Consider the following 16,972-nt stretch of genomic DNA (forward strand, 5'->3'; position numbering starts at 1 on the left):
GGCGGAGACGCACGACCCGGAAGTGGCGTTAAAGTCCCTTCCGGTCCTACTCACGTTGCTTCTTTCCTGGAGTACCCGCAGGGATGGTGAGTTTTACTGGGTTGAAGGTGTTGCCGTGGGGGTACGGGGCTGGGGCATGGGCCGATTTTGGGCGCTGACACTCCCGTCTTGTCCCCACAGAAGCCGATCCTGCTTCAAGGCCATGAGCGGTCCATTACGCAGATTAAATACAACCGCGAGGGAGACCTCCTCTTCACGGTGGCCAAGGACCCTGTGAGTGTCGCCGCCCGCCGCCCGGAGGCGGAACCCTTCGGAGGGGTCCAGGGAGGGAGCGAGTTCGTTTTGCCAGGGTGATGGGTGGACAAGCCAGTTTTGCCGCGAGCGGGGAACCAAAGAGCGCCCCATTCTAAGAAGTAGGGAATGTCCATTCCGAGGGTAGGTGGGCGAGAGAATTCTACCGGGATAGGTGGCAGAGAACTCAATTGTTAGTAGAAAGAAGGAGTAACTGGGAAGGTGAAAAGCAAGAGACCATTGTGGAATTGGGGCGGAACGATGGTCAGTTCGTTCAGGGGCGCAGAAGGAGACTATTCTGGGGAAGAACAGAACTATTCTACTAACATAGGAAAGCAGACCATTGCTGGAGGGGAAAGCTGATCTTTGGGCAGCGAGGGACACAGAGGACTTATTGAAGGTGCCCCTCTGGTCTTATTTCAGTCAGTCCTGGGCTCCAGCCTGCCACTCACTGAATGCAAACAGTCCCTCACACTACTGCCTTTTGAAGTACCTCCACAGTGAGGAAGTGAACTCTAGGGGTTTGCAGTGGGGGCTCTGAAGCCAAAAAGACCTTATTTGAATCCTGACTCCTGCATCCACCAGCAGTGTGACTTTGAGCATGTCATTTAACCTTTCTAAGCTTCAGGTTTCCCATTTTATAAAATATAGGTACTGGGCTTGGCTGCTGTGACTCAGTGGAATGAGCATCGGCCTGCGAGCCAAGTGTCGCTGGTTCGATTCCCAGTCAGGGCACATGACTAGGTTGCATGTCAGGTCCCCAATTGGGGGTGTGAGTGAGAGGAACCACACAGTGACGTTTCTCTACCTGTCTTTCTCCTTTCCCCTTTCCCTCTACAAATAAATAAACAAATAAGTAAATAAATTATTAAAAAATAAAAATAAAATATAGGTACTAATTGTACCTCCCTCATGGGGTTGTCTTTAGGATTAAATGAGATCATTCAAGTAAAGAATGTAGCACAGAACCTGGTGCCTTTGAGTGCGTAATTAATGTTAGTCACTTGTATTTTAAATTTCTTAGACATCATTTTATTACAATAGCCTCACAACTATCCTTTGAAGAAGGCATTATTGTTGGGGCCATTTTATAGATGGTAAAACTAAAGTGTAGAGGGGAGAAGCACTGTATTTGAGATAACACAGTGAGATAGTGGCAGAGCAGTGGCTGAAACCAGGCGTCCCTACTACCAACAGGTCCCACTTGGACAGAATACCAAAGCTCCTGTTTTTGTGGACTTGTACTCAACTTGACCTTTTCTTCTTTTGAGGGTTTAGGAGTCTTGGGGGAGGTCTGGGACAGAGACAAACAAAAACATTTTTGTAGACCTTCTGACTCCCCTGCACGTACAGGCAGGAAGGGGGAGAATTCAGGACTTAAATCTTTTTTGCCAGCAATCTGCTGTTTCCCAAGAGATGAGCAGGTGAGGGCAGAATCAGACCTGGCTAGAGGCTGCTGAGGGGTTCCTGAGGCAAAATATGAAGCCATTGTTTGGCCTGACTGTGTTCCATCCCGTCACATTGTCTTTGATTCCTCCAGATTGTCAATGTTTGGTACTCGGTGAATGGTGAGAGGCTGGGAACCTACATGGGACATACTGGAGCTGTGTGGTGTGTAGACGCTGACTGTATCCTTGTCTTTGCTCGAGTGTATGTTCCCAGGGTCTGCCGGCAATGGAGAGCCTATTGACTTGGAGCTTGGAATTTGGGGTGCTCTTGTGGGTCTAGATAGCTGCTCCTGTTCCCTGATCTGTTCACTGGTTGGGAGAACATTTAGGACAAGTTCGTTTTTGGTTGATGAGGTTAGCGCGCTCTGAAGTAAGAGAGAAAGAAGGGCTCTCTGGGGCTGAAGAGGCAGGTGATTCAGTTGGGCTCAGGTGAACTTGGTCATGTTTCTTAACACCCTGTGCAGGGGACACCAAACATGTCCTCACCGGCTCAGCTGACAACAGCTGTCGTCTCTGGGACTGTGAAACAGGTAAGCCTGGCTCATGCTTTTTAAGCAAACAGTGAGGACCTATCGTGTACTGTAAAAGGAAGTAGGTTCTGAGGAAATAGAGATAAACCCAGAGATGGTTCCTAGTCTAGAGAACAAGACACAGATGAGAAAATAAGGAACACAGATTAGAAAGGAGGCAAGCCATGTCAGAGAAAGCATAGAGCACTGTGGAAGGCCAGAGACCTCCACGTAAACCAACTGCCTGGAGTGGGATGGGAGCAGCCCAGGAAGATTTCCCAAGGTAAATGTCACATGAGCAGAGGCCTAAAGGATGGGAAAGAGGTCATCACTTTGGCACATGCAGGAATGAATGCACGGCAAGTGTCATGTCCAAGTCATCTGATCTGGCGGGAACTCCTGCTTCCTGGGGAATGAAAGAGATAGTGGAGTAGATGAGGCAGGCTAGGACCAGAACAGGCCTTGAATGCCAATTCAGGAACTCGGCTTTGTTCTGTAATACTTTGCATGCTTTTGAGGCCCCTGAGCAGGGAAGAGTGGTGGTCTGTGTTAAGTTTTCGCAAGATCAGGTAGTATTGGGAGCATTGGAAGAACTGAGGCAAAAGGTGGGATCCTATTCAGCTGCTCAGTTTAGTAAATATTTACAGGACACCCAATTCTGTTCCAGGTCTACGCTGGGCACTGGGCACATGCAGAGAAATTAAAACAGGTCTTTGCTGTAGAGGAGCGCATTCAGAGGAGACAGTTGTCTTTCATTTCACCCTGAGCAGTGCCACGTTAGTAGGATGTCTGAGGAGAGACTATGGGGAAGTAGTTCAGAGACTTGAGCCAAAGCACAGCAATAAGGAAGAGGAGGGTGGTGGGTTGAAGTCACTAGAGCAGGAGAAACAATGAGACCTGAAGATAGGCAGGTGTGGTCTCCTCCCTGTTATGGCAGTGGGCACGGAATAGTCCAAGCTCTGTCTGTCCCCAGGGAAGCAGCTGGCTCTACTCAAGACCAATTCAGCTGTCCGGACCTGTGGCTTTGACTTTGGGGGCAATATCATCATGTTCTCCACGGACAAGCAGATGGGCTACCAGTGCTTTGTGAGCTTCTTTGACCTGCGGGATCCAAGCCAGATCGGTAAGGGCTAGGCGTAGGGTGAGGCATAGGGCTGGGGTTGAGGCGAAGGGTGCATCCCCAAAGCCCTAGGCCTGACACTGGCTGCCCCACACAGACAGCAACGAGCCGTACATGAAGATCCCTTGCAGTGACTCCAAGATCACCAGTGCTGTTTGGGGACCCCTAGGGGAGTGCATCATTGCAGGCCATGAGAGTGGAGAGCTCAACCAGTATAGCGCCAAGGTAAGGGGCTGTGTAGGCCTAAGCTCAGTGGAATGATTCCCTACAAGAGGCAGGATTGCACAGTGGTTAAGAGTGCAGGCTGGATTTAAATACAGATTTTACCATGTTTGAGCTATGTGATCTTGGGCAAATTACATAACTTCCCTGAGCCTGTTTATCTGTAAAATGTTACAAGGATCTAATAATAATGAGGTGTTTGACAAGTAAAATAGAACCAGACGCATGGAAACAAGGAACAGACTGATAGTGACCAGGTGCCTGTCACAACAAAGTCAAATAAAACTATAGTCCCAGTATCTTTACAGTGCATCTGGGCAGTGGGCTTTTACCAGTCTTGTTTCCTGGGTAAATTGAGGCACAGAGAAGTACTTTTAGGGACAGACTCATCTCTGCTCTTTGTACTACACAGTCTAGCAGGTTATGGGAAGGGAAAACAGATGGAATGCCCTTTGAGAAGACCGAAGAAAAGGCAGACGTGCAGCAGTCCTTGTGGACTGTGCTTCAGATCTGCAAGGAAGAAAGATAAGCTCAGGCTCTCTGCCTCTTACTATCTGTGTGATCTCCAAGTCACACCACCTCTCTGAACCTTAGTATCTTCCTTGTAAAACTTCTGTTAAAGTACCCACTTCACAGGATTGTTGGGAGGATTAAATGAAGGTGTTGTCAAGTGCTTAGCACAATGGTTGGCAATAAGTAGCTGTACAGTAAATATCTGTTGAAAAAAAGGAATAAATGGAAACGGCTCTACCATTGTTATGTGATGATTGATTAATAGGTCCATGTGTTTTCCTAGGTGGACTAGCAGTGTTTATGAAACTTGTACACGTGGGCCAGGTTAGGATGTAGGCTTGGGCTTGGGAGAGGGAGTAAATGTTGATTCAAGAGATACTTAAGCCGTCCCAACCCAAGTACCCTGACCCCTTGATGGGACCAGAAGCAGTATAGAATCCTTGCTGAGGAATGGGAATAGCGAAATTGGGGCTAGTTAAGAGTTTCACTCTTCTTCCTTCCCAAGTCTGGAGAAGTGTTGGTGAATGTTAAGGAGCATTCCCGGCAGATCAATGACATCCAGTTATCCAGGGACATGACCATGTTTGTTACTGCATCCAAGGACAACACAGCCAAGGTAAGCTTGGGCAAGGGGTCTGGCAGGGCTGCTTCCACACTCGGGCGCAACTCTCAATTTGTCTGACATCCCCCAAGAAGGTTCCTTTTACAGATCTCCCCCCGCCTTCTCTCTGCAGCTCTTTGACTCCACAACCCTTGAACATCAGAAGACTTTCCGGACAGAACGTCCTGTCAACTCAGCTGCCCTCTCTCCTAACTATGACCATGTAAGTGAATCCCACCTAGGCTGCCTGCTAAAGCATCACAGTGTTTCCAGGATCTGGATGTCTGTCTAGCAGTTAAGATAGAAATCTGGGGAGAAGTTGTGTCTGGCAGAGATTCCCAGAGATCAACAAGGCTGAACAACTGAGAAGCCCCAGGGGATAGGGTAGGGGTTGACTAAAATATCTTTGTCCCCTGCCCCTAGTATCCTCCCAGTCTGGTGTGGGCGATATTAAAAGTTTATGGGGTAAGGGAAAAACAGAAAATGGGCTTGCCTGTCCTTTGGGCCTGTCTAGGGTTTCTTCTTCCCTTCAGGTGGTGCTGGGCGGTGGGCAGGAAGCCATGGATGTAACCACCACCTCCACGAGGATTGGCAAGTTCGAGGCCAGGTAAAGGGGGAGGAGCTCTTCCACACTTAAACCTCATGGAGGATCTTTCATAATGGACACAAACCATGTAACTAAAGAGCCAGATTTGTGGCCCTCCTGTGACAAGTGTGTAATATAGCAAACAGTTAAGAGCATGAACTCTTGGGCTCACTCTGGCACTCTAGACACATCATTATATTTCTCTGTGCCTAGATATCCTTGGCTATGTAATGGGGACAGTGATAATATACTTATCTCATAAAATTGTACAGATTAAATAACTGAGTTAATATTTATTAAATTAAGCTCTTAGAGCACTGCCCAGCATATAGTAAGGAAATGTTAGCTATGTAAGCAGGCGGGCATTTGGCCCTAATCTTCCTCTACCTTAATGTTCACATTCATTTCCCCTTATCCCGGTTTCCCCACTTTATAGTTTGTTTTGGAGAGTGGTAGCTCCAAAGTATTTTGGAAGGAGATGGAGAGTGAATTAACTGCCCCCTCTCACCACCCTTTTTGCTCCAGGTTCTTCCATTTGGCCTTTGAGGAAGAGTTTGGAAGAATCAAGGGTCACTTCGGACCTATCAACAGTGTTGCCTTCCATCCTGATGGCAAGAGGTAGGGCCGGGCGAAGGGAGCTGAGCTCAGCCCGGGTCTGGTCCCCGCCCCAGAGGCCCGCCCCCTTCCCCTTTCCCAGACCCTGCCTCCCAGGCCTGCCTCCCAGAGAACAGGCATCTGACTGGTCCCTGGCTATCTCTTTCCAGCTACAGCAGTGGTGGCGAAGATGGTTATGTCCGCATCCACTACTTTGACCCACAGTACTTTGAATTCGAGTTTGAGGCTTAAGAAGCTGGATCTCCATCCTGCCAGGGAAAAGTTCCCAGGCCAGAGCTGACAGAAACTTTTGGACTCTGAGAATTAATAATTTAATTTGGAAATAAATGGTTTCTAGACAGATATTTTGTGGGGTCTGTTTAATCATTTTCCTTCCTCAGTGTGACACCCCAGTGAGCCAATACCTCCCTACACTTGGGACACTTCAAACCTGGAACTTCAGTATTATGTTCTAGGCTGGTTGCAGGCACCCTCATCCAAGGTCCAGAGGTGCTGAGGGGCCTGGAGAAGTCTCAGGAACATCTCCGCCACTCTGAGATGCCAGCACTTAGGGCTGGGGCTCAGGCTGAAACCATTGGCTGAGAGTCTTCTGTCTTCTTATCTGTCACTGTTTTTCACATACTACCCCTGAATGCTCAGGTGGGCAAGTTCAGCGCAGAAAAAGGCCTGAGGAAGAGGAGGAGGACTGGTGAGAAAGTTGTGCAAAGAGAATAACTCCCCGGGGGTGAAGGGTAGGGAGGGGTACCTTGCCACAGTTATAGGCTCTTGGGCTCCACAGAGGACCAGATAGCCAAAGGATTGAGGATGTAGAGCAGGACTGTTGCTCTTTTGACGGGCTGAGCCCAGATCACAAGGAGTGCATTCAAGTTCTTATTTCACAAAGGCATCTGTAGGGAGTGAGTTTCCAGACTTAGCTGTGTGCTCTGGAATTCTTAGTAGGGGGCAGCCACTTTGGGCCAGTGATAGCCTCTCCTTTTCCCTGCAAATGTTATTGCCAGTCACATCCTGTACCGGGTACTAGAATAAAGCAAAACAAGACCAAGCCATGGCTGGTGCGGCTCAGTGGATTGAGTGCTGGCCTGCAAGCCAAAAAAAGGTCGCCGGTTCAGTTCCCAGTCAGGGCACAGGCCTGGGTTGCAGGCCAGCAGGTCCCCAGAGAGGGATGTGCAATGTTTCACACATTGATGTTTCTCTCCCTCTCTTCCTCCTCCTTCCCCTCTCTCTTCTCTAGAAAATAAATAAATAAATATTTTTAAAAAGTAATAATGACCGAGTCCTTGATCCTAAGGAGTTCTGCTTAGCTTTGCCTGAAAGTGTCAGGGAAGGGTAATTAGGAATGTGCCACCAGAGCTGGTTCTATCAGCAGAAGTTTACCGGGTGTTCACTTAGGAGGGGGAACTGCAGGGGCAAAATGGAGAAAGTGGAAAAGGGTTCAATGTGACTGTTAATAGGTCAGGACTGGTGAGTTGTTTTGGTTTTTTTTAACTGATAAATGATGAAAGTGGAGATAATGAGAGCAGGGTGCAGACTGTTCCAATGGTCCACATGGAAAGGAATGTGAACTTGGATTGGGGTTGGTAGAAGGAGGCTTTGACAAGAGAGGACTAAGGTAAGAAACTTTTAGGAGAAAGGCTAAATATGAAGGATGTGGGGAGGGAGGTAAACGACAGTGGTTTCTAACCTGGATGACCCATGAATGGAGTTAGTAAAAACAAACGGGGTGGGGAGCTAGGCAACAAAGGACAACTATCATCTTCACCTTCTGAGAGAAGTGTGAACCCTCCCCACATTTCAGTCTTAGGAGAGAAATGACTTTTTTAGGGCTTATTGGGAGTGTATGCAACAAGCCAACCAAATAATAAAAATAACCCACTCGTATGCCCACTACATGCCAGGCACTGTGCTAAGCACTTTCCTCGCTTTACCTCCACCAACCCTCACACCACCCCCACCCCCAATAGATTATGGCTGTGATTATTATCCTCTCTTTGCTGCTAATGAGCAAATTGAGACTCAAGTTTGCTTATGATTATCCAGCAGGCTAGGGGAGCAGTGCACCAGTGCACCCTCCTCAAAGCACAAGAATTCTCTCAGGCCCTCCGCTTGGTTCTACCATCATCTGGAGACTGGGAATAGATACAGCTGGGCAGGTATATTCCTCGGGGCAGGGGGCTGGGACCAATGCAGAGTGTGTGTGTGTGTGTGTGTGTGTGTGTGTGTGTGTGTGTGTGTGTGTGTGTGTGTGTGTGTGTGTGTGTGTGTGTGTGTGTGTGTGTGTGTGTGTGTGTGTGTGCTGGGACCAACGCAGAGGGTGTGTGGGTGTGTGTGTGTGTGTGTGTGTGTGTGTGTGTGTGTGCTGGGACCAACGCAGAGGGTGTGTGTGTGTGTGTGTGTGTGTGTGTGTGTGTGCTGGGACCAACGCAAAGGGTGGGGGGGGGGGGGCCAACGCTGAGGGGGTGTGTGTGTGTGTGTGTGTGGTGAGGTTGTTCCTCGAAGACAATTTTCAGTTTAATGTAAAGAGGTGCTTTCTCTTTCCACCAGAGTTGGAGTGGGGTGGTGCAGGTGGGGATGCCCACTTGGCGGGACGGCTACCAGGAAAGGCCTAAACAGTTCTCAAGGTTCCTGTAAAACACCCTTCCCCCTCTGTTACCCTCCCCCATCCATGAAGAGTCCTGCAGGAGAGCCTGGGAGAGGATGGGAAGCCCCCTTACCTCACCAGGGGCAGGTGCAGCCATTTCCAGCCTTTTTGCAGGATTCCGTGCTGCCACCGGACATGCAGGCCTTCTTCGGAGTTTCTGGGCCGGGCATGTATCCACGAGGAAGCCCCGGGCCCCAGGGCAGGTCCCTGCTAGCACAGATCGCAGCAGCTCCTCATCCTCAGCGCAGCGCCGCTTCTAGGGCCAGATCAGGGATCAGGGGCTGGCTGGAACGTAGCAGTACCTGCAGACAGGGACTCAGCTCCGGAAGCCATACCCACCAGCCCTGGTTCAGGGACTTCGCTCAGAGAACCCCTGGGCCGGGTCTACACACTGGAGCGAGTCAGAGCTGGCAGGAGCGGGCTGGGGGCACCGGAGCTTACGAACGGAACTCGCAAGCCTCGGACCCGGGTCTGGGCTGCTTGTGGTGGGACAGGGAGGAACCCGAAGAGTAGAGCGGGGACTGGATTAACAGTGAAGGGACTAGACTTCAGCGGCCAGAAACGGCCAGGAGGCGGGGCCAGGGAGTTTACACTCCGAAACGCGGGAGAGAGGCGGTGGCTGTTGAGGTACCACCTGGCCGGGCCAGAAATGGCTGCTGCCGGGGGTAGCAGCCGCCCGGCGAACTGGCCCAGCCAATGCAGAAAAGGGCCCAGTAGGGACGCGGTTGGTCGTAGCAGCGAGTCTGGAGAGAGGCGGGGCTCACGGTTCCACGGGGGAGCCTGGTGGGAGCTGAGCACAGAGAAGCGGCCTACCTGGCGGAAGCGGGCGCTGCGTGCCATGGCATCGCTGTCCACAGCGCGAGGCACGATCACCGCGGGGGGGTTACTGGTGCACAAGCTGAAGTCCTTCTTCACCTCGCTCAGCCACCACGCGTTGGTTTGCGGCCAAGAGAGGGGGAAAGACCAGACAGATGTAGAGGTCTAGAGTACCCAGTGAGTGCCACGTCCCCGTGATCCTCCCAAGCCCCCACGATTGCACCCACCTTGGGAGGGTGGAAGTGCCAGGCGTCGCCCGATCTCAAGCCCTTAGAACGATAGAAGAATGGATAGGAGGAGGTGATGACCGATTCCAGAGAGGACAGCGCCTGGGGAAGGAAGTCAGGGGATCTGGGAAAGGTGGAATCATCTCACCCACGCCCTTTCATCCTCTTTTTTTCTTTTTTTGCTTAATTATATTTTGTTTTTATTTTTTAGATTCAGTAGTTGATAGATGTGAATTTGTCCTCATTTATTTTTTTAAGTATATTTTATTGATTATATTGTTATAATAGTTCCAATTTTTTCCCCTTTGCTCCCCTCTGCCCAGCTCCATTCCTCCTCCAGAAATCCCCCTCCATTCCATGCCCATGGGTCGTACATACAAGTTCTCTGGCTTCACCCTTTCCTATATTATTCTTTTTTTTAAATAATTAATTATTTTAACAATAAAAAATAACAATCCCCCCCTCTCAGACTTAAGACCCTTTATAATCTTATAAAGGACAATGGGCGAAGGTCTCATGCTCCTCTAGTTGCTTCAAGCTGGACATGGTCGTTGTCCTACCTAGCCTTGGGTCCTGAAATCCCTAATAAGAGTGGGTGTGTGGAGTGGAGGGTGGCCTTCCCACATGGTGAAGGATCTTGCAGACTCCAGGTCAGTTGGCTGTCCCTGGACCACGGCATACTTGGTTTAACAGGCTGGCATCCTTGTTGTATTCTGGGGCAACAGATTTGGCAACAGGGTTAAAAGACATCATTCAATCCATAACCACTATATGACAAAGGGCAGGTATTAATTTTTCAATGTCCCACATTAGGGAAAAAAGGACTTCTTTGGAGGAAGGTGTACCAGGCACATCTCACCTGTCCAAAACCCTTTTGCCCATTATACTTAGTTTGGGCCGAGGGAAATATTTTAGGTTTCCCCCCTCTCAGATCTCTGGGCCATTTCTCTCCAAGCCATTAGGATAGAAAAGAGAAACCAGTTTTAAAGTGAAGCCCATAGACCACCCCATTCTTCACCAACGCAGCCACTTAGTTCAGCCAAACCCTTGAGTCTCAGGAGGCAGCGATGCAGACAGGACTAAGTGAGCCTTTCAATCTCTTGGTTCTGCAGCTCCCGCCTCTCCAAATACTGCAGACCACCCTGCATCTCATGGCCATCATTAGCTGTGCAGGGGGATAACACCTGTTGCCGAATACACTTGCTAAGTAGCCCCTGTTTACTCCCTTTGTTACAGCATAGGGGTAGCTTAAGGACCTCGGGTGCACACGTGGCGCACCTCCATGGAGCAGGCTATGTCCAGCATTGCTTCCACGCCCTCTATGTCCAGGTGTAGCACGCGCAGGTCCTTACAGCGCAGAGCGATGGTGCCAGAGTCACCCTCGACCCCGGGGATGGACGGGTTTAGGCTTAGTATCCCCCACCACTCATCAGGGAAGAAGAAACCAGTTTTATAAAATTGGACCTAATGCACCAGCTCCAACTGTCCTTACCCCTCCCCCTCTCTCCGCAGAGGCACAAAGTCCCCAACTCTGGGGTCGCCCCTGCCAAGTTCACCTTTTCTCAATGGAGTCGACACTAATCAACAGCAGCAGCCACTGGTGTGGACTTGCCTGGGGTCCTGGAGACAGCAGCAGGTGGTGGCCGGTAACACAAGGGGTGTCACTCAGTGGGGGCACCTCCGGGCCTCCGCAAGAGCTCAGTTTGAGCCCGGCTGGTACAGATCTGCTCCCAGAACTCCATTCCGCCTGTGGTGGGCCCAGGGCCCAGCAAAAGGACAGACTCCAGGAGCGTCAGGCAAGGTTGAGTGTGTGCTCAGAAAGGGACAGGAACTGGCTGGGCAGCTGGCAACGGGGGCAGGACAGCTGTTAAGGAGGCCCCTTAAAGGAACGGATCACAGTTCAAAAGGAATTTCCCCCTCTTATTTCCAGTACCTCTCAGCGAGAACCTCATACAGAACTTGTTATGGAAACCTTAATTTTGCCATTTGTGAAATGGGGAGAATAATCTTGCTTAAGCCCTTAATCTTGCGCCTGATTCACAGGAGGCACTCAATATTTTTGGTTTTTTAGACTGGAGTGCTGGTATTTCTGTTGACTCAAAAAAGGAAGAAAAATACCACTCTTCTCCTGGACCCTGGTTTAAGGGGTGGAAAGTGTGGGTGTTAAAAATTGGGAACTGCCTACTTCCTCCCTTACATTTGAGGCTGGGTGGGGGAAGTCCTTTGGTCCATATTAAACACAAGCAGCTGTGTAGCTGGCACTCCTCCCCCACCACAGCTGGAAGTCCCTGTCTAAGGGCGCCCTCTATGGCCACTTATGGTTTAATCCTGTCCTCTGGAGCCCAATCCCCTGTCACTCCATCCTTTGACCAAATATGAATTGCACATACACTGAGCTGGGCGCTATATTTAGTGTTGGAACCAAAGAATGACTGAGTTCTGTTCATAGGGTTTTCAGCCTGGCAAGAGTCACATTTAAACCTAATTTACTTGAGATAAAACCGTTTACTGGAGGACTCATCAATTCATCCATCCAATTATTCTTTTATTTCTTAAACACTGCTGCCTACACTGTGTTAAGTGCTGATTACTAAGAAAAATAAAATGGACAGAAGTCCTTCAAAGAGCCTTCTGGTGCACTAAGTTCCAAGCTTCTGTGTATGTGTACGCAAAACTCTTCTTTCAATTTTAAAAATAAATCATAGGTGGACCCCCATAATATAAACATAAAATTGGAAATGCTCTATGAAAGAAAACAGACATAAAAGTACAAATTGTAAACTTCCAGACCAGCAGCAACTACTGGGATGGTAATTTGTTAGAAACACAAATTATTCCACCACCCCCCATACATGAGGTCCAGCAATTTTTTTTACAAAGAAATATTTTTATGATTTATTTTTAAAAATATTTTATTTATTTATTTTTAGAGAGGGGAAGAGAGGGAGGAGAGGGAGAGGAGCTTCAATGTGTGAGAGAAACATCAATAGATTGCATCTCTCTCACACACCCCAAGGGGTGGGCAGGGGAGGAATAGACCAGAAACCCAAGCATGTGCCCTGACCATGAATCAAACTGGAGACCTTTCTCTTTGCCGGATAACCCAACTGAGCCACTCAGGTCAGGATCCAGCAATTTTTTTAAACAAGTTTTCCAGGTGATGCATGCTGAAGTTTGAGAACCACTAGAAAGTTTTGTTTTTGTTTTTGAATTTGTTTTATTTATTTATTTATAGAGCAAGGGGAAGGGAGGGAGAAACATTAATGTGTGGTTACCTCTCTTGCGTCCCCAACTGGGGACCTGGCCTGCAACCCAGGCATGTGCCCTGACTGGGAATTGAACTGGTGACCCTTTGGTTTGCAGGCCAGCACTCAATCCACTGAGCCACACCAGCCAGGGCTAGAAAGTATTTTTAAAAAGGGCTAAACTAATCTGCGCTGTGAGAAATTAGGGTAGTATTACCCTTTAGAGACTAGTATCAGGCCAGGAGCACAAAGGATATACCAGCCCGAATGGTGGTAATACAGTACACTATTGCTTGATCTGGGTGCTGGTTATAAGCATGTTTAGTTTGGGAAAATTCATCAAGCCATGAATTTATGATATGTGTATTTTTCTGTTTGTATGTTATATTCCAATACAGTTTGCAAAAGAGAACTACTCTAGTTGAAGCCCTGGGAGGGGCTGGGAGAGGCAGCCCATCCACAGCTGTGCCCTTATCCTGCACACAGTCCCCGCAAAATTTCCAAGGGAAACTGAAGTTCCTTAGAGTATAACCTGAAATCAAAGACCTGTCCCAACAGAGTCAGGGACTTGTCTAAGGCCCCATACAACCAGCACCAGAACCCAAGTCTCCTGATTCCTGGGCCAGGGATCTGGACACTTCCTTTGCTGAAGGGCCAGTGCCTGGAGTGAGGACATGGGCAGCTTGTCAGCCTCCCACCCCTCCCGACTCCCTTACTTGGGTGTTGGGAAGAGGGCCAAGAAGCTGGTGTTGGTGATGCTTTCCTCATCCTGGAGCAACTTCCTTTCTGGGAAACTGGGTGTCTCCTTCGGAGCAAAGACAATAAAATTAATCCAAGGGGCCAAAGGAGCAGGGCTTCTCCTGTCCCAAACGGATAGGCATCACGTGGCTCCAGGGTTAGCAGTCCAGGAAAATCCCAGCCTTTGCACACTCTGTCTCCCACACACATCTACGAACTCACCCTGACATACTCAGCCTCCCCAACCCACCCTGAACACTCACCATCGCATATTCACTGGCACACTTCTTTCACGCTCAGTTTCTGCCGCCTCTCCCTGGGCAATACTGCCAGCCTTTCCGTCCTCCCAGAGCTGCAGCCTTTTTCTGTCACTCACCCCAAACCTACCATGGCCCTGGGGCTACTGAAATTCCAGACAGTGGGTGAAGAAGATGAGGAACATGAGGAAGAAGAGAGCCTGGACTCTGTGAAGGCACTGACGGCCAAGCTGCAGCTGCAAACACGACGGCCCTCATATCTGGAGTGGACAGCCCAGGTCCAGAGCCAGGTCTGGCGCAGGGCCCGAGCTGGACCCGGGCCGGGGGAACCTGGGGCCATCTGCGGCTTCGACTCAATGAATTCTGCCCTTGAGTGGCTCCGACGGGAGCTGGTGAGTCTGGTGGGGTGGGAAGCCTTGCAGGGGGTCTTAGGGACTATCCTCCAAGACCACAGGTGTGGGGCAAGGATGAGAATGGACCCCATCTCCAGCAATTGCCCATTCTTGTAGCTGTGTTCAGGGGCTGAGGTGCCAGGAATGCATTTGTTCAATATTTTATTCAGGTCCACTTGCTGAAGGGTTCCATTCAATCTACTGACCTTGTGCTTCTGTGGCTGAAAGGACAGAGCCTGCCCTTCAGGTCACCAGTTATAGATGGGGAGGGCATGGGCTCCCCTACTGTGGGAATTGCTATACCCAAAGATACTGACCACACTGGAGAGGCGAATGCTGAATAGGTGGCTCTTAATTCAACATGTATAAATATCAAGAGGCCCAGGCTCCCATTGGAGATCCTACTTCGTTATCTGGAATGGTGCCCCAGGCACCTGTATGTGTTTAATAATGGCTTCTTAGCTTGGTTTTAGAACCACCAGTGTGGAGCCAGAGCAGAGAGATGGGGAGGGATCCAGCTGGGATGAGAAGTGGTGTGGAGGACACAGCCAGTGCAGGCACCCCGGGTGTTGACGGGAAGGGAAGAATGGAGCGGGAGCGGCTGAGGGCCGGTGCAGTCCGCTGATGCCCCCTTTCGGCCGCAGAGGGAGATGCAGGCTCAGGACCGGCAGCTGGCGAGGCAGCTGCTTTGCCTGCGGGCCCAGCTCCACCGGCTGAAGGTGGACCAAGCCTGCCATCTGCACCGAGAGCTGCTGGACGAGGCCGAGCTGGAGCTGGAACTAGAGCCGGGGGCCGGCCTGGCCCTGGCCCCGCCGCTGCGGCACCTCGGCCTCACACGCATGAACATCAGCACTCGGCGCTTCACCCTCTGCTAAGGGGGACTTGCATGCCTACTGAGCCACTGGCTACCCTTTCCCCAGCCCACCTGGACAGGGAGAAGTGAGGGGTGCCCCAGAGGCTCCAGTACCTGGCAAGGGTGGGGGTTAGTGGGTACATCAGCTCTGGGAGCACAAAGCCCAAGCATCCTCTTCCTGCTGATGTCCCAGCTGTATGTATTTGGAGGGGGCGGTAGGCGCTTACAGGCCCCCAGGCTTCTCAATAAATGCCCTCTCTGCTTCCCATCAAGGCGTCTTGTCATTTATTCAGGCCAAGGTCTCTGAGTGTCTTCTGTTGCTGGGACCAGGGTTTCCATTGCAGGAGAAAGGGCCTGGGTTGGGGGTGGACATGAACTAATGGATCCCCATCTCCCCCACAGCTCTAGCTCTAGCTATCTCTCTCATCAAGATCAGAACTGGGAAAGAACTTAAAATCCTAAATGATCCCCAGGGAAGGTGACTTGGGTAAACGGGCAGCTGAAGAATGCAGGATCTGAAAGATCCAGATTCAGAGCTGTTTATTTCTATCAGACCTTGAGGAGGTCCCTTAACTTCTGAGTCTGTTTCTTTACATCTAAAATACAAGTGCTAACCCTCACTTCACAAGTAAGTGAACATGTCTTATGTGCAATAATGCACTGTAAGCACTCAATAAATGTGAACTATCAACTGCTTATCATTACTATCACCAGTGTTATTACTATTATGCTGAGGCCCAGAAATGGCCTGTGAAGTGTTTAGGTTCAAAACAAGGGGAGCTGAGGCCTACAGCCCAGACTCTGGGCTCTGTGTCACTGTAGTTCTTTTTTTTTTTTTTTTTTAACTTAGTATCTCTTAGCTTTTGTTTCTGTGTTACCCTCTTTGTCTGACTTTCCAACTCAGGCTTCCTCTTCCCCCCACCCATTTCCTGTCTCCCCCTTCCCTCTGCAGCTGAGGTGCACACAGCATCAGCTTCCACCTCACAAACCCCAACAATGCTCTGTGGGTTCCCTTCCCCCAACCTGCTCACTCAGTGTAGCTCAGGGGCTGGTGACGCATTTATACTTTCCTCTGGGAGAGGTTACAGCTCTTGGGCCTGATAAAGGCCGCCAGCAGTTTCTCATAACACTGATGACCTGGCCCTCAGCCTATGATGGGTTCCACCCTCAGTGTGGCCCCAGGTTAAAGGGAGATTCTTGGCCCGCTTGCTGCTCAAGACAAGATTCCTGTCTCCTGCCTGTACCAGAAAGTTCTGCCAGTCTGCTGCTTGCACCTGGGTGCCTGGGGAAGGGGTGTTTGTTCTGTCTTCCACCGGTTGCAGGACATGGTGCCAGGCCCCACACCTTTAACAGGGTCTATGGCCTTGCCTCTACCTGAATTAGAAATAATCCCCTGCTCTCCAACCATAATTACTGAGTGTTGTCGCGCTGCTTCCTAAAACAGCTTGTTGTCGAGCATTCTATCAGGAGTGTTACCCTACCCTCTAACTATAATAAAGCTATTGTCTTCTGCCCTGAAATGATACAGCTGTTATTCTGACTGCAGCAGTCATGTTAGCCTGACATCTGACTATCGCCAACTACTTAGCAGGAATATTGGACTCGCCTCTGACTCTGAAGTGATGTTTCCTTTGCCTCAGACTGTAAAGAAAGGGTCCTTCAGCTCTCAGACTGTGACGACAGTGCTTCTCTCGCCTTTCTCTGACAAGAGGGGGTGTGTCTGCTTGCCCCTGCTCACTGGGGTTTAAAGGCTGCCCTTGAATCTCTTGTCCAGGTGCACCCTGGAGGGCAAGAGAGAGATTCCATCAAATAGCCTTCCTCCCTCCTCCTCCAAGTACTACCCTCAGCGTGGTAGGGCTAGGCCTGGAGATGTGCAGGACCCTCAGGGACTGAGGGATGGG

At 50.0% G+C, this 16,972-nt stretch overlaps 2 protein-coding genes, 1 long non-coding RNA gene and 1 pseudogene across 3 annotated transcripts; 2 read left to right on the top strand and 2 right to left on the bottom strand.

Annotated features, from left to right (window-relative positions):
- Positions 1 to 3: 3 nt before the first annotated feature.
- Positions 4 to 6,249, top strand: EIF3I (eukaryotic translation initiation factor 3 subunit I). Its single transcript, XM_090269010.1, has 11 exons — positions 4 to 86; positions 181 to 273; positions 1,832 to 1,919; positions 2,204 to 2,269; positions 3,222 to 3,371; positions 3,466 to 3,593; positions 4,609 to 4,719; positions 4,838 to 4,927; positions 5,238 to 5,311; positions 5,816 to 5,908; positions 6,055 to 6,249. The coding sequence occupies exons 1-11, from the start codon at positions 84 to 86 to the stop codon at positions 6,134 to 6,136; spliced, it is 978 nt and encodes a 325-aa protein (XP_090125136.1). The 5' UTR covers positions 4 to 83; the 3' UTR covers positions 6,137 to 6,249.
- LOC150014533 (uncharacterized) lies at positions 6,233 to 7,122 on the bottom strand. Its single transcript, XR_016509656.1, has 2 exons — positions 6,651 to 7,122; positions 6,233 to 6,571 (listed from the first exon to the last, which is right to left on the bottom strand). It is a non-coding gene; the product is annotated as an uncharacterized LOC150014533 (long non-coding RNA).
- Positions 7,123 to 8,617: 1,495 nt separating this feature from the next.
- LOC150014534 (myotubularin-related protein 9-like) lies at positions 8,618 to 11,391 on the bottom strand (annotated as a pseudogene).
- Positions 11,392 to 13,704: 2,313 nt separating this feature from the next.
- Positions 13,705 to 15,331, top strand: FAM167B (family with sequence similarity 167 member B). The gene is made up of 2 exons (XM_090271531.1): positions 13,705 to 14,218; positions 14,863 to 15,331. The coding sequence occupies exons 1-2, from the start codon at positions 13,958 to 13,960 to the stop codon at positions 15,091 to 15,093; spliced, it is 492 nt and encodes a 163-aa protein (XP_090127657.1). The 5' UTR covers positions 13,705 to 13,957; the 3' UTR covers positions 15,094 to 15,331.
- Positions 15,332 to 16,972: the final 1,641 nt, after the last annotated feature.

Source organism: Furipterus horrens, unplaced genomic scaffold, assembly GCF_987537825.1.
Source record: "Furipterus horrens unplaced genomic scaffold, mFurHor1.1.pri manual_scaffold_3, whole genome shotgun sequence".
Taxonomy (NCBI): Eukaryota; Metazoa; Chordata; class Mammalia; order Chiroptera; family Furipteridae; genus Furipterus; species Furipterus horrens.

What these genes read in the sequence shown, in the direction of transcription:
- EIF3I (XM_090269010.1), top strand. An exon ending in TCTCTCCTAACTATGACCAT is followed by an intron (nt 4,928 to 5,237) that starts GTAAGTGAATCC and finishes TCTTCCCTTCAG; the next exon opens with GTGGTGCTGGGCGGTGGGCA. An exon ending in ATTGGCAAGTTCGAGGCCAG is followed by an intron (nt 5,312 to 5,815) that starts GTAAAGGGGGAG and finishes TTTTTGCTCCAG; the next exon opens with GTTCTTCCATTTGGCCTTTG.
- FAM167B (XM_090271531.1), top strand. Translation starts at nt 13,958, where the DNA reads ATGGCCCTGGGGCTACTGAAATTCCAGACAGTGGGTGAAGAAGATGAG. An exon ending in AGTGGCTCCGACGGGAGCTG is followed by an intron (nt 14,219 to 14,862) that starts GTGAGTCTGGTG and finishes TTTCGGCCGCAG; the next exon opens with AGGGAGATGCAGGCTCAGGA.